Source organism: Misgurnus anguillicaudatus, chromosome 10 (genome assembly GCF_027580225.2).
Source record: "Misgurnus anguillicaudatus chromosome 10, ASM2758022v2, whole genome shotgun sequence".
Taxonomy (NCBI): Eukaryota; Metazoa; Chordata; class Actinopteri; order Cypriniformes; family Cobitidae; genus Misgurnus; species Misgurnus anguillicaudatus.
The window spans coordinates 18,538,291-18,554,185 of record NC_073346.2 but is presented as its reverse complement, the minus strand read 5'-3'; the positions used below and the strand labels follow the sequence as shown (position 1 = coordinate 18,554,185).

Sequence of the window (15,895 nt, the reverse complement as noted above, 5' to 3'; positions counted from 1 at the left end):
ATTAACTTTGTATATAGTATTTTTTATTTTAGATACTATTTTGCATAAAGAAGCACAAATATTAAAATGTGGTTGCTGAAGATGTTGGCGAGATGGTTAAAATGGAGTACCCATGGCTTTGTTGCTTTTCTTTTCTTTCTTGATGTTTTGATGAATCAGCTGTCTGCATTTTTTAAATGTCTTAAACCCTTTCTTATTGCACAAGTCCCTCTGCTTTTCGCTGAGGATTGTGAAAATATGAAATAAACATGTTTTTAATGTCTAGCCAGTAAAGTTGGCAACTTTTCACATTATTATTTCCCTTTCACATGCTTAATTTAACAGCATGATGATTTTAGTAAACACAATTGCGTGACTTACTGCGTTGAGATGGCAGTGAGCAAGGACAGTTTTGCTTCTGACCAGTTCTTTTCTCTGTAAACAACGCACCTTTTAAAATGATTTAAACTCTCTCATTTAACATTTGAAATACGGTAATGAAATTCCAATGCCTTGTCCATTCAAATCATTATAATACCTGCATTATCCTCAGCTAGTTAGATATATCTGTACTTCTGCATAAAGAGCACTGTTATTACTTACCAATGCAGTTGCATTGACGGGACATCAGTGTATGACCTTTATTCACTGAAGATTTTTCTGAATCTCCCAGCGGAGGTTGTGCTGCTCCGATAACATACAAACATCAAAGATTTACATTTACATAATTCATCTCATTTATGAGATTAAGTCATTGCCTGTTGGGATAGTTTTAAAATCGTACAGTTGTAACTCTTGTAGGGACCATTAACTGAGGGAAAGATGGTAAAACAAGCAGTGAAAGCTGTAAAAGGTTTAGTATTGGGCTCTTTTTATTTTGTTAAACAATGTGTTTTAAAAATGTATCTTTGTTATCATATATATCACATAAATTTACATTATTTAACCATATAAATAGTTTTTCATGATAATTTCTCACAAATAAATTAAAAAATAAATACCTTTGCCATAGACATTAGTGGCAATCAGAACAGCACAAGCAAGCAGAAGTATCTGGAACTTCATCTTTGTTCAGAAACACGATCTACGAGAATGCGTTGAATAAGATTTTGCTCGAGAATACTCTGTTTGGTTCTGTGTTTAAATCTTGGGTTACATTATATTTATATGGCAAATCCCTCATTTCAGGATTTCAAAAACTATGTCCAAGTATGCCCCAACTTGCTGGGTAGAATTTTAGATGGTAGGTGTGAATGAAATGTTGACATTTACTTGGAACTGCCAAGCTGTCTCATGAGGGCTGTATGTAATTTTGGAAAAGATTGCGATTATTTTTTCTGAATTTCTTCATCTCTGTTATTGTAACTCTGCTGATCGTAACAGAAGATCTTTTGTATTCTTGCTCTGTCTCATTTACTGGGTTCAATTTAAGGTCCAGTACCAAAAGACCACATTGAAACCTGTATGCTCTTGAAGGTTCAGATATCAGCAAATGTGTAGAGTTTATTTTAACAAGAAAAAAACCTTGCTTAACATTAAAGCATTTCATGCCATTATCGTTCCACCTACATTGATTCAAGCCGTGGATGAACGATGAATGATCTTGCAAATATAAATAACAAAAATTCTTCAAGCGTGTATTACCCCAATCAATCTCGCATTTATATCCGTTAACCTGAAAAACAAGAAGCTGATCTGACAGGGGGAATACATTTCCACACTTGAATATGTAACTTTAAAACAATAATAAAATCCTATTTAAAATAATACAGTATATAAACTATATTGTTATATTTACAGTATTAAATAAGTGATGACAACAACATCAGAGCTTTGAGAAGGCATGCATGTTTTACTATATCTATACAGCTATATCAGTGCAATTTCATAACAATGAGAATAATTATATTTCTTATCAATTTTTTACATGTTTAACAAAACTGAAAAAAAATGACCATTGTTGTCTTTTTTCAGTTTTGTTAAACATGTTAAAAGTTCATTCAAGATCTACAGATACCAGGAACCGTAAATACATCTTTATCTGTCTAAATCAGCCAAGCTTGATTCATGAGTCATCTGAACTTGAAACTCTTTTGTGTACATCATAACATGCCTCAGTCGAGTGCTTGTTTTGTGAAGCCCAAAAGTGCCATGACTTTTCCAACAGTATTTGTGCAGTGACACAGTATCACCGATCAGGTGACTTCAACTTTTATTCTTATCTGGCAATCTTTCCTGCTTTAGTGATTAAAGGAAACATATTTTAAACATTACGCTGACTAAATACCATATCTGATCATTAGCCATTATTGTCTTGACAATATCAATAAACTATGAACATAAAATATGATAAAATATAAGAATAAGTACAAAGGTCAGGTTCAGCTGGTTTGTCAGGTTTTATTTCACCATTCTGACACAAGATCTTATTATACAATGTAACAAGGTTTATCACAGTACCAGACTGTACTTTCATACTACATTGACTTCAATCGACATTGGGATGCAATTTCAAGACCATCATTCGATCACTGCAAGATTACAATGTTCACAAACACCTTTAAGGAAGAAATGACAAGTATGAATACACACCAGGACAGAAAAACATACTAAACAATATATGTAGTCATGATCATGTAACTAGCCAAATAAAGTGACCATCCCCATACAATTTGAATTCTCGGCAAATTAGAAATTAAATACAGATGAAATTTAACTTCCTGAATGTGCACATCCACTACTTGTTTTCAAGATTTTACAATTTCATTGATGTAAATCTTTCAAAGACAAAGCACAACATTAACAAAACAAAGCCATAAAGCAGACATAATAAAAATGATAAAGAGTACAAAATTATAGAGATAGTCAAGAATGGTAAATTAATGTTTACCACAACAGATCTCCAGCAAAAAGTGTTTATCTTATGAGTCAAGGCATGAATCTTTAAGCATCTACCCTGTTCTGAGAAGAGCTTATGGCGAAGTATTGTGGAGGTGTAGTAACTGAGATCTGAGTTATCAATTTAATAATAACTCAACACAGAATGCTTATTCACTGTACAGGTCGGTGTTTCCTAAACAAACGTCACAAGACATACTTCAAGCAATGACAGCAGCATGTAGCCCTTATGTATGCTTTAATATCCATTACACATCAGCAGTCATACAGATCATCATTAAACTTTATAATACACTTTGCTAAAGCAGTCTTATTAATGTACTGTATGTGCAAAGCTTTGGAATGTACTAACCATTTGCATATAAAGAATAAGTCCAAAGATGTTTTTTTTGTAATATGAAGAATATAGTAACTTGTACTGACAAAAAGCATGTGACACTGTGTCGTGACTTTCCCGAGGGTTTTGTAGGGCACCCAGGGCGTGACGACACGCTAATGAGCAGGGTAGGGTGGGTATATTTGTGTTTGTGTTAAAGAAACCTATTTTTCTAACAGGGACTTGATGCGCTCATGTATGGGCGGGCACACTTTCTGATAGGCCTGTGGTGTGAGGTGCAGATAATCGTACATATCCTGATGTGAGATGCAACCATCTGCCTGTACGAACCCAGGATCCACATCCAGAAATGAGACATGAGACAGGGATGCCACCTCAGTCTGTACTAGTGTGTTCACGCTCGCATTACGCTCACGAAGTGGGTTTGGATTCTTACCTCGCGGCAGCACCCCCTAGTGGGAAAAGCAAAGCATAGTCAATTTATAAGTTACACATTTTTTAGCAGATAAAGTCATCATAGCCAAAAATAGCTGATTAACAGTATTGAATAGTGATGTCAGAACAGGCTTAACCAATTATGTGACTTGCCACCGGTTTCACAGACAAAGCTTAAAGCTAGCCCTAGACTGAGCTGACAGATCTTAAATTATGCCAGTGCCATTGATTTAAAATATGCTTAAACATCTTAATTTAACTAAGGCCTAGTCCTGGCTTTAGCTAAGCCTTATCTGTGAAAGCAGGCCTGAGAGTTAGAGACTGAGATAACTAACCAATACAAGGGTGTGAGCTTGTGGCAGCTTCTTATGGATCACATTGATGATAGCCATGATGCCTTCACAGATCTGTTCTGGGGTGTTACCATGATTATTAGTGCCCACCCATAATACAACCACCTGTATACACAGACAAAGCATATAAACATGGTTTTCAGTAGAATATTTGTTATAAGAGAGTATTGTGTGCATGTGAGGCCAGTTGTACAAGCTGTGCATATATGTTACAACGTAGCCTAGTTGCGACGTAAAGGGACAGTAAGTTACAACTTGTGCACTACTAAATGCTCTTTTAAACTTGGTTAGATCGTAACTACATACAAACTAAATATTTACGAAAGCTTCCGATCAGGGATAACGGTTGGAATAAAATGGCATCTGACTGAACTAAATCTTGTTTTACTCCACAGACTTCAATTCTTTATACATATATGACATCAGAGAGAACATATGTGAATAAATTATTTTATTAACAGCTCTTTAACATGAACCCATCCTAAACAGCGCAAGCGCACCATGTTTGCATTGGTCCATGTTGTGAGTTTGAATCAAAGATAAACTAGGCTGCTATTGGATATTTAAAGGTAAATGTCATGCGACTATGCATTACTTCACTAGTAGGTCGCAAGCTCTCTGTAATGTTCTGCCTTAAATGGGTCATATTATGATGTATTTTTAAGATGTAAAATAAATCTTTGGTTTCCCCAGAGTATGTATGTGAAGTTTTAGCTCACAGATACTCCACAGATATTTTATTATAGCATGCTAAAATTGCAAATTTGTAGGCCTGAGCAAAAGTGTGCTGTTTTTGGGTGTGTCCTTTAAAATGCAAATGAGCAGATGAAATGCAAGCACTGATCACAATGATGGTTTGTTTTAATTGAAACTCAATTGTGCTGTCAAGTCCCTCTTTTCTCCCTCTTTCCCTATGCACTAAATGGCAGTGCTGTGGTTGGATAGTGCAAATAAAGGGGGCGGTATTATTGTAATTCGCCTTGCTTCCTACCTCACAAAACAGGCGAAAACGGAACGACCAAATTTTTCACATGCTTGCAGAAAATGGCTTACTCAAATTAAGTTACTGGGTTGATCTTTTTCACATTTTTCTAGGTTGATAGAAGCACTGGGGACCCAATTATAGCACTTAAACATGGAAAAAGTAAAATTTTCACCCTATGACCCCTTTAAGAAGAGGTGGTGCCACTGAATAAAGTACAGAATTACTTACAAACTAACTAGCAGTTACTAAGGCTCTATTGAGGACTTTACGTTCCTGTTAACGCAAGAACTTCGGGATGGCTGGTGAAACCCTACCATGATGCACACAATTGCAATTGAGGGCAACAGTGAAATAGTTTTAATATACGTCAGAGAACACATTCACTTTCTAGAAAGCTTAAACAAATAAATACGGGGGCTTTACAGTATCCACAGAGCTGTTGACATGTACATACTGTATTTTGTAATACTATGTATATGTTTGATAAGGTTCATGGCACTTGGTTCAATTTAAATGAATTTAAATAAATACTTTGCAAAACGTTTTGCAGCTACATTAGGGAGTTAATAAGTTAAATAAATAAATGGCAGTATGACAATATTATAAACTATTTATAAATAAATAGATGTTTTGTTCAGTGTCGTCTTATGGCACTTTTCCATTGCATTGTACCACACGAGTTGGGTCAGCTTACTTTTAAGGGCGTTTCCACTGGGTACAGTACGTAGTACCCAATACTTTTTTAGTAACACCTCGGTTGAGGTTCCAAGCAAACTGAGCTGATGCTAAAACGTGACTTTAAACCACTGTAGATCACTGGTCTAAAGAATTGTTACTACCAGCGCCATTGCAAACGTAGGATTAGCTTTACCTTTGTGCTTAGTCTGTCTCGAGCAAACCTCTTGTCATCGGTGCTTTGTTGTAAGTTCCCAAACTCCCTTTTAGCTGTGAAATCAGGAACACCATACCAGTGTTTTCTTTGCAGTTTGTGGCGGCACATCCGCAACAGGCCTTTTGTATGAACGCACTGCATTTTTGCAACGTAGTGCAGTGCGCCGACTAACGGTACGAGTGAGAAACTGTCATGTGAGACAGAGGTAGTGATGAACACGAAGTGGAAACATTCCGCAAAAAATTGTGGTAGGAAATTTTGGCTTTGTGGCGGACTGACAAATAAATTAATGTATGGAAACACTGCATTGCAACAATACTCCCTCCCACTTTTTGTATGATGTCACTTGGGCTGTGCAAAAATTTCGATACAGCTGACTATCGTGATAGTTAGCTGTATTGACGGTGTACCGATATTTCGATCTTTTCTATCGATATTTCAAAAACGATCAAATCCCTCTGTGTGTGTCAAACGACCTCCTCCGCCACTGCTGTAGTTGTCACTGTGCAGTTGTCTGCCATATACGGCCATTCGGCCAATGTCTCAGAAGTTAGAGGGAGTGAGAAAATGGCAGAAAATTCAGCTCTATTTTGTACATTTTTGATTGTATCGTGATACGTATCGTATCGGGAGGCCCTTGCCAATACCCAGCCCTAGATGTCACAGCAGTAGCCAGAGCAAATATAATTATTTGCCTATAATCCCTCCCACTCTGAAGTGGTACTAAACTCAATGGAAAAGCTAACCACGCCAAAGTAAGGTGAGCTGACACGTGGGGCACTATGCAATAGAAAAGCGGCATTACTGCACATTTACTGTAAACAGGTACATCTCTTGTTGACTTGTTCCTGTGCACAATGGTGCTTAGACTAATTGCAAGGATCTTTATTGCACTAAAGTTCCCAAACTGTAAGGCAGTGGTTCTCAAACGTTTTTGGCGTGCCCCCCCTGCATCCCTTCAAAATACCCCCGTACCCCCCCCCCCCCCAAAGAAAAATCATGACATAAAACAATCTTAATATTAAATGACACAATAGCCTCTTTCACGCAGGTCTTTAAACCAGTAAGATATCATTCACACATCAGTTACCAAAATGCTGGTAAACTCGGTGAGATACCAGAAGTTTAGCTCTGTGTTGTATTTGAAAAAATGGTGGGTTATGACTTCATATCTACGATCCGTCAAAGTCGCGAAGTTGCTCATCACCAAACAACATTGAAATATGTGACTTTAAAACGAATCTGAACTAGGGAAGAGTCAGAACCTGCATCTGGAACAGCAGTAATATTTACAATTTAGACTTCATAGAGGATGTGTGAAGGACGTGGGCAATTCTGGAAATAGATGGTAAGCTGTTTTTAACAACTTTGGTGAAGAAATGTGGACGTTAACTTCAGGTGTGCTCGACTTTAAAGCAGAGTGCGTGTGGAAACATCCGTAAACAGTGCTGGGAAAATTACTGGTAATCTTACAACCACCCTTACTGGTAAATTGGTAGCACTGATTTACCAGAAAGGTTCTGTTCACATCTAGGGATGGGACGATTACCGGTTTCACGATTAACCATGATAAAATCTCCTGACGGTTAGTATTATCGTTTAAAATGTAATTTTCATTACAACCGTGTTTGATTACCGTGATTTTGAAAACTCCCGGTAAATCCTTTCCAGTCAGAATCAGCTTGACGCACGGGCGCGTGCAACATTGGTTTTTGCGCGAGAAGGCGTGGCGGAAGGCAGTAACAGGTGCACTGTGTTTTAATGCGTTGCTTATGTGTGCATTTGATGTTCTTATTTAAGGTACTGTTCATTAAAACAGGTTCATACATCTCAGGGCTCCATGTTAATGTTCATTTAATGCAGGGGTGTCCAATACGACCAGTCGATCGCAAATGCAATGCCGGTAGATCACACATAAGTTAATAACTGTGTATGCTGCTCTACGCCTCCACACCCTTTACTTATAACAAAGCGCCAAATTGGCATTATGGTCTTAGAAACAAGTCTTTTTGAGTTGCTGTGCATTTCTTCTCAAGTGTGTTTTTATCAATCTTATTTATGCCTGCCTGCTGCAGCTGAGTCGTCTAACTTCCGAAATTTGGATGCACATTCTTGTAAGTGCACGCGACCGACCGACCGAACGAGCGAGAGAGAGAGAGAATGCATCTGATAATGTTGTCATTTTCTAGTTATTTCATCAAAACCGCATCTCCGCTATTCCGCTATAAGGAGTACTCGGCATGTACTCAATGATTTTTTTTAACTCCTCAAAAAGAATGGAGTAGTGGTGACAGCCCTAAATTCAACGTAGAAATAGTCATCCTAACACACATTTAAAGTGTTATTAAAAAATGTAACAGTGTTTTGGTAAAAAATGTTTTTTAGCAGGTGGTTCTTGTCGGCTTTATCATTTTAAAAGTAAATTGCCACACAAAAATGGCTGGACACCCCTGATTTAATGTTTATGCTTAAAAAAGTGCATATAGCTGCTAATTGTATTTTTGTTGTTTGCTGATTTTCAAAAATAAAACTTGTTAAAATGTTTTCAGTGTGTGTATCAGTTCTTTTTGAACATTTCCATCTCAATTTAAGAAAACCATGTTAATACTGATAACCGTGATAACTTTGGTCACTATAATCATGATATGAAATTTGCTAACCGTCCCATCCCTATTCACATCTGATCTGTTAACTGCAATTTACCAGTAAAGACTGTAAGTGTGAAAGAGACTTAAGTGTTGCTGTTGGTTAGTGGCCTTATTTTTCTGATGTTTAATTATTTAGAATTCATATAAAATGAATGCATTTTATAAAATGTCATGTTGCGCCTCCCAGTTTAAGAACCACTGCTGTAGGGTAATTTGTGGTGATATACATGCAAGTCATTTACTTTGGGGCTGATGTGGTCCAGTTCCCCATTGCTGAGTCTCCATAGTACATGCTGTGTAGCGTCTCCACCAAGTCCAAAGTTCAAGGCATGAAGAGGAGAAAACAGTTTTCGCCAAACCTGCCAAAACATACATATAAGATAAACGTAGCAGCAAGACAATCTAAAGACTAAAATATGTAAGCAGCCTTTTCTAATAGGCTTAAAGAGATACTCCAGACAAATATCATATTTATCTTATGATATATTCATCCTCAAGCCATCCGAGATACATATGACTATCTTCTTTCAGATGAACAAGTTATACAAAAAATATGTCCTTGCTATTTCAAGCTTTATAACGATAGTCACAGGAGATCAGGGAACAACAACTGAGGCCATAAAGTATATCCATCTTTCACAGGTGTAAAACACGTTTCCAGTGGTTTAATAAAAGACTTATGAGGGTAATCCAGTCCCTCCAGAAAAACGTGATTCTGCGATCGCATGGTTTAAGTCATAATCAGCCAAAGTTCGCATATTTATGCGGGGGGCGCATTTTTTTCAAATACGCCGCACTTTTACAGCATAAATTGCAGATTCCTGTGAGCAATATATTTGGGCCTTGCATGATCTCATAATCCCCACATTTTTGTAGCAAAAATCACATATATTTTAGCAGAAAGTTAAAAAATTGTGCATTTACCTCACACAAGCGTGTTATGTGACGTGAACATCATTGAAAAGCTGCAAAAGTTGAAAACAGTTTTTGCAAGTTCCCGCAATTTTTGCAAGTTCACGCAATTTCATTGCAAAAAATTGCATAAACATCCTGAATATTTTTTTAAGAAAACGCGCTGCAAGATCAAGGATTTTTGCCCGTAACAATCCTAAAAATAATTGTTTTTCTGGAAGGACTGGTAATCGATGCAATTTTGTAAAAAAAAGTATACATATTGAAAACGTTATAATAAACGTAAATAATAACTAGCTTCGGCCCTTTCTGCGTTAATAAGAGACTTTTAACATAAGCAGTGGCCGGTTGAATAAACCTTTAAGACTGATCTTATAAGTTAGTCATTAATTTTTCCTTCAAGACTGACCATAACTGTTTAAGTATGTTACATAGAAAGGCAGATTGGTTTAATTTAAATAAAATAATAAGAATGATCAGTCCTAACTAATTGCTAGTTAGTCAGACTCATTCTTAAGACGCAGTCTTAACGTCACGGCTATGTTTATGCAACCGGCCAGAGCATTCGTTGCAAGAGGTACGATGCATATAGATGTAGAGACAAATGCGGGGGCGCAGACAAAGAGCAAAACAACAACGCCAGTCAAAGCTAAAACAAGGAAAATAGTGGAAGTTTATCTAGCCATCCCTATCCGTAGCTAACAAAACTCATAAGGCAGGGTTCTTGCGAGAGTCTTTTCTCACAGGATCTCGTGCATCATACGCCATCTTACTGTCGGGGGAATGCTTGTTGGATTTTACCGGAAGCTAGTTAATATAGTTTATAACATTTTAAATATGGACATTTTCCAGACAAAATCGCATCGATTACCCTTAGAAGTCCTTTATGAACCCACTGGGCCATGTGGATAACGTCTGTGAAGGATGGATGCACATTTTATGGGCTTCAAACTCAAAATGTGTTCTAGGATCCCCTTTGACTATAATTTTTTTAGTTTGAAATAGTAAGCAAATTTTTTTAATATAACTTCGATTGTGTTTGCATGAAAGAAGGTCATTCGTATCTCGGATGGCTTGAGGGTAAGTAAATCATGTGGTAAAAAAAAATCTGGCTTGAGTATCCCTTTAATGAATAAAACAGCTTGTGATGTACCTCAAACTCATGCAGAAGCTGTACGAGTGAATCTCCAACAAACAGAACATCGGGCTCTTTTCCTTTACTGTCTGTCACAAAGCGATTGTGCTGCAAGGACAATAACAAATAAAAAGTAATGCTATCACAATAAACTAACAGAAACATTAAAAAAAATAAAGAAAGCATAAAAACACATAAAATGGCAATTGTAGAATTGTAAAATGGCAATTAACACAGTGATATGGACAAAAATGTTGCACAAAATATAATTAGACAAAGAAAGTACCAATGACATCCATCGGCCGTCTCCCTGTATGTCCTGACAGGGGGTGGGTGTGGCTGCAGGGTTACAATCTTCACAACTCATTACTTTCTGAGAAAAGACATAAAATGGATGATAATGGGGGATGCATTTTTACAATTTACCTACAATAATCATAAATGTAGATTTTCAAACTGTAGCAGATAATGTTAAGGTTAGGGTAAATGTGAAATTTCAAATAGCTTTTGAACACATGAGCATGAAATACTGCTCATTGCAGACTATAAACTTCTATAACAAATTATGCCGGGGTATTCCTATGCAATATCTAAGTATGCAATGACATACAAAATAATCTTTAGTTGTATGTTGTGTTCATCCTTAGAAAAATCCCACCATACTGCCAGGTTGTTCCAATACAAGTGTACAGTGCAGCAGATAATGTCACAAACCAATGAATAATTGAAGGTTACTAATAATAACTTGTTTGTCGCCTGGCATGATCTGAAAACTAACGACTTTTTAAAAGACTATTCACGTTGTTAACTGTGCACTAACTAAGCAGCTCACATGGCTAATGTAGCACTTAGCACTTTCCATTGGGAAAAAACACAGCTTAATACCCGTTATAGCAACGCGTAATATTTTACATATGTCTATATATAATGTTAACACTTAAGTGGATGCATGTATGCTTAAAATGTGTTAATATCGTTACCAACAAATGTAACCAAAGCAGAATTCAGTATTCAATCAGTCAGCCAGCGATCAGCTGCCTAAACCCGGAAGCTGGAATACCGAAGCACCAGACATTACCAACAGATCCCCGAGTAAGTCGACCTAAATTATATCAAAACTTTATACGTGTAAAAACACAACAACTCCGTTTTCGTCTTGTGTTATTTATTGATGTATTCATCGTGGGTAAATATATGTAAAAAAAAAACCTGAACTCGTCATAACAATTGTGAGCCTTTTATTTCTACACCGTGGATGCACGTGAAGGATTTTCTTTTGAAGCACGTTGCTATGCAACCGAACGATAAAAATGTAACTGCCCTGAAAGTATTTGGCTAAAAAAATACATTTGCTAACATTTTTACACAGTGCTTATTATAAGTTGGTCTGACGTTTGACAACGAAGAATGCATTTTATCTACAGGTTTGACATCAGTTTAAAACGCACTAAATTTGAGGTAGGTCCAAAACATGTGCTGATTTAATAACACTCAGTATAACACAGTAAGAATAAAAAATAAGTGCTTGACTTACAAATGTTTTCGTTAGATACGAATTTGTAACTTTCTTTTATGTTAAAGTTTAAGTCCTTGATAAAACACTTGTAACACAACAAGCATTTTGTGTCCCTATATAGTAAACTTGTGAATACACGATGAGCCACCAAACCTGTATGAGCTTACCACATAAACACAATGTGCTAAAGACCTCCGTCAATCAAGGGAAAGGAAAACCTAAGTCTTGTCCTACAACCGCTACCGAATCCAGGTGCAATGCAGTGGCTTATAGTATTGTGAGGACATCGTCACAAAAACTGAAGCGTTTCAAAACCAGGAAGGAAAGGAATCAGATTCGAGGTTTGGAGAGAAATGGATCTCATGCAGGCCCTCAACATAGCAGACAGGTTGGCAGTGAGAAATCACAGCATCATGGCTTCTACCAAAGCCATTTAGTGGTTTCTTCTAAAATAGAAAAGACGTTCGCTAAGCCATTTGTTACCCAGAAGCCAAGCATCATAACTCAAGGTCGCCTCACCTCCATCCGAGGGCTTTTCAGCCATGAGATTAGATCTTTAGACATTGAGAGACTTGTAAGTGATGAACTAAAGAATGAGAAGCAGAGAAAACATCACAGAAAACAAGTTACATCTCCGCTGCCTCCTCTTCCGCGCGATCCAGTGCCTCCTGAATCAGACCAAGACTGCGCTCTTGATGAAGTACAGGACCCACAACAGGAATCAGAAAATAATGCATTGTCATATGTAAAAACAAAGAAAAGTTCAGATAAAGGAAATGCTTTTCAGACGAATAAAGAAGTCACAGTACACATGGAATCATCTAAGAAAAGCAAAAAAGAAGATACAAATATCAACTCAAGGCCTGATAGTTCAAATAGCCTTAATGGATCTCAAGAGCGTTGGTCATCATCTGCAAATAAACTTCCATATCGGTTATGTTCTACTCCTGTCAAAGCCATCAAGATTTACTCAGATTTTCCAGAAATAGACTCTCCCATATCACCTCATGAAAATAACAAAGGAAACATCGAAGTTCCACCAAACAAAAGTGATCCTTCTTTATCTGAACTTGACTCTGGGACTGGTACATTGACAGGTAATGGTTCTGAAAGAGAGCAGATATCGGTGTCTGTCAGGGAAGCTGTGAAAAAACTGACAACACGCGTGTGCCAAACACTAGAGCTCAATGTGCCAAAACGCTCCCTGCTGACAGAATGTAGAGAGGTGCTACTGAAGACTCTACAAAAAACACACAGTTTCCATCTACAGGATAACCTGCGCAAGCTACATTCATTAAGAAATGGAAAGCAGACGGACAGTTTTGGTTCAGGACAGACTCATGAAGACTGCTCATATGCACATTTTAGCAATGGAGTGGGAAATGAGGATAGTGAACACCGCAGGAATATGGAGATGTGGAAAGGTAACCTGCTTAAATGTGTTAGTTATATATTTAGCAACTATTTTTAACTAATACTAATACATTTTTTTACTAATAATACACATCTAATATTTTAATGGATATTTTTAATTATCTCTGCATAGACCATTTTACTCAACGGGAGGAAGTAAAGCAAGACTTGGACAGAGATGTGTCCATGAGAAAGCGCAGAGTACAAGCCGAAAGGATCTTATCCTCTCCAGTCTCAATAATACAACCATTACAATCACATACAGAAATTGTAAGTACATGTGTGTGAAAATGCATAAAACATAACAGTGGCGGCCGGTGACTTCTTTTTTCGAGGGCGCTCAATGCGAAGTTCATCACAACATGTATGTAGCCCGTCATGTGTGTGGTTCCTTTTTTCAAAATATGTGTCCTGCGCATCGAGAGATCATATGTGCATCACGTGTCTTGTCAAAATAAGTGCCAGCTGCAGACGCATCTAAAGGGTTTATGATAAAAGAGACGCTTGCGTTTGCCAGATACTCGCATAATCTCATGCGTAATCAAAGTTTACTATTAAAGGTGCAGTGTGTAATTTTTAGCAGGATCTCTTGACAGAAATGCTAAATAATATACAAAACTATATTATCAGTGGTGTATAAAGACCTTTCATAATGAACCGTTATGTGTTTATTACCTTAGAACGAGACCTTTTTATCTATATACACAGAGGGTCCCCTTACATGTCGCCATTTTGTGCCACCATTTTTCTACAAAAGCCCTTAACGGACAAATTTTTTTACTAAGTTGTCTCCGACAATTACATGTTTATCCGGTGCCGGCTACCATAGCTTCTCTATGTGTTTTAAAAGCGAAGGGTGAGCAGTGGACTAAGCAGTTGGTTGCAATTCGCAACCTCACCACTAGACGCTGCTAAAATTTACACACTGCACCTTTAAGGGAGTGTCTTGCGTGTATTTTGTGAACGTGAGAGTTTTTTTATCATAAACGGTTTTAACGCGTGTGCAGCAGGCACTTATTTTGACAAAACAGGTGATGCACACAGGATCTCTCGATGCGCAGAACACATGAAAAAAGGAACCACACACATGACACTCCAAACACTTATTTTCAAGTAGCGCCCCTCCGATGAGCAGTCATGAGAGCCACTGAAATATAAGAAGGCATAATTTAATTTCTTAAATAAAAAAAAAGTTGTTGTTTAGTACTGGATATGTTTTTTGAAAGTCAATTTTTTTTGTACAGTTTGACCAGTTGAGGACAACTAGGATGTCTCAGGATTGCTTCAGAACTCAGCATTATCCCAGCACACCGGCCTTTCGGCGGGACCAGTATGCCTCTCCCATATCCAGCGTCCCCACCTGGACCAATCATCCTTATGAACCCGGTTTACAACAGCTGTTCGGGGATTCACAGAGGAAATGTGAAAGTACCAAAAATGTAGGTTTCGATCTCATCTCTCACCAGTGGAAAGAAAACACAGATCCTTTGTTTAATTCATATTACAAATACCAGAATACAGAACAGAAAGCACAGGAGACATTTTTGGGACGATCCAGCCACTGGTCTGATCAGCAAGTTCAGGATGTAAGAGAACGGTGGGCTCCCATCTCATTCTCAACATCCTTTTCCTCAGAAGGGTTTCGATATAAGCCCTATTTTCGCTTTCCACATCCATCTAACTCTCAACATGGGTCAGATTTGCTTGATATGAATCTTTATAACAGATCCAACACAGATAGTGCACATTATCATCATTGGGAATGATATGGTTGAACTAAAAACAGGCCACAGTTGGATAAACAAGAAGTTTCTGCTTTGAGTAATGTTATAGTTTATTTTTTCGAAACATCTGCATTGTGAATCACTTCTTTATATGATTTAGAGTTCAGCATACTCGTATTATGTATAATTGTGATTCTTCAAGCAAATTCTGGTATATTGATAACACGGATAATAAGGATGAATGAAAAGAATGCAGTAGCTGACACTTCTGTTCTGCACAAATATCAAATGCACTGCACATTAATTTTAATTTATTTCATTTTTTTAATCTATACACAAAGATCTTTGTTTCTTGTTGAGCCATTTATGTTTGTCAAACTTCATAAACTAGAGTTTCTTGCAAGTCTGTGTACCAATACAGAACTTTATCCACATTTCTGTAAAAAAGGATGTGATTTTGTAATATCTATTAATGAAGCAGACATGTTAAACATTTATAAAAAATTTAATAGAGATTTACATGTGACTCATTGTACAATTTAAGTTTTGTATGTAATAAAATACTTTGTAGTAAACAAATGTGAATAGAAAATCAAAGGACAAAGCTGTATACTGTAATGTTCTTGTGACGGTAAATAGATCACAGCTAATTTACCTACTTTGTTTTA

At 37.1% G+C, this 15,895-nt stretch overlaps 2 protein-coding genes and 1 non-coding gene across 7 annotated transcripts; 1 reads left to right on the top strand and 2 right to left on the bottom strand.

The window, feature by feature from the left end:
* Nucleotides 1–359: 359 nt before the first annotated feature.
* Nucleotides 360–1,855, bottom strand: LOC129447891 (uncharacterized). Its single transcript, XR_012371494.1, has 3 exons — nucleotides 981–1,855; nucleotides 583–663; nucleotides 360–414 (listed from the first exon to the last, which is right to left on the bottom strand). It is a non-coding gene; the product is annotated as an uncharacterized protein (transcript).
* Nucleotides 1,856–2,359: 504 nt separating this feature from the next.
* On the bottom strand, nucleotides 2,360–12,276 carry pafah1b3 (platelet-activating factor acetylhydrolase, isoform Ib, gamma subunit). Of its 3 annotated transcripts, none has more exons than XM_073872037.1 (6): nucleotides 12,258–12,276; nucleotides 10,861–10,947; nucleotides 10,593–10,682; nucleotides 8,770–8,886; nucleotides 3,985–4,107; nucleotides 2,360–3,666 (listed from the first exon to the last, which is right to left on the bottom strand). In XM_073872037.1, exons 2-6 carry the CDS (start codon nucleotides 10,939–10,941, stop codon nucleotides 3,418–3,420), a joined length of 660 nt encoding a protein of 219 aa, XP_073728138.1. In that variant the 5' UTR covers nucleotides 10,942–10,947; nucleotides 12,258–12,276; the 3' UTR covers nucleotides 2,360–3,417. The 3 variants fall into 3 exon arrangements, with proteins under 3 accessions (XP_073728138.1, XP_055065822.1, XP_055065823.1); XM_055209847.2 differs by lacking the exon at nucleotides 12,258–12,276 and adding an exon at nucleotides 11,555–11,693; XM_055209848.2 differs by lacking the exon at nucleotides 12,258–12,276 and adding an exon at nucleotides 11,555–11,693 and having other exon boundaries at nucleotides 10,861–10,943.
* Nucleotides 11,355–15,831, top strand: prr19 (proline rich 19). 3 transcript variants are annotated; one of them, XM_055209843.2, is made up of 5 exons: nucleotides 11,583–11,666; nucleotides 11,999–12,032; nucleotides 12,212–13,514; nucleotides 13,637–13,773; nucleotides 14,748–15,831. In XM_055209843.2, exons 3-5 carry the CDS (start codon nucleotides 12,230–12,232, stop codon nucleotides 15,267–15,269), a joined length of 1,944 nt encoding a protein of 647 aa, XP_055065818.2. In that variant the 5' UTR covers nucleotides 11,583–11,666; nucleotides 11,999–12,032; nucleotides 12,212–12,229; the 3' UTR covers nucleotides 15,270–15,831. The 3 variants fall into 3 exon arrangements, with proteins under 3 accessions (XP_055065819.2, XP_055065818.2, XP_055065817.2); XM_055209844.2 differs by lacking the exon at nucleotides 11,999–12,032 and having other exon boundaries at nucleotides 11,355–11,666; XM_055209842.2 differs by lacking the exon at nucleotides 11,583–11,666 and having other exon boundaries at nucleotides 11,850–12,032.
* The last annotated feature ends 64 nt before the right edge of the window (nucleotides 15,832–15,895 follow it).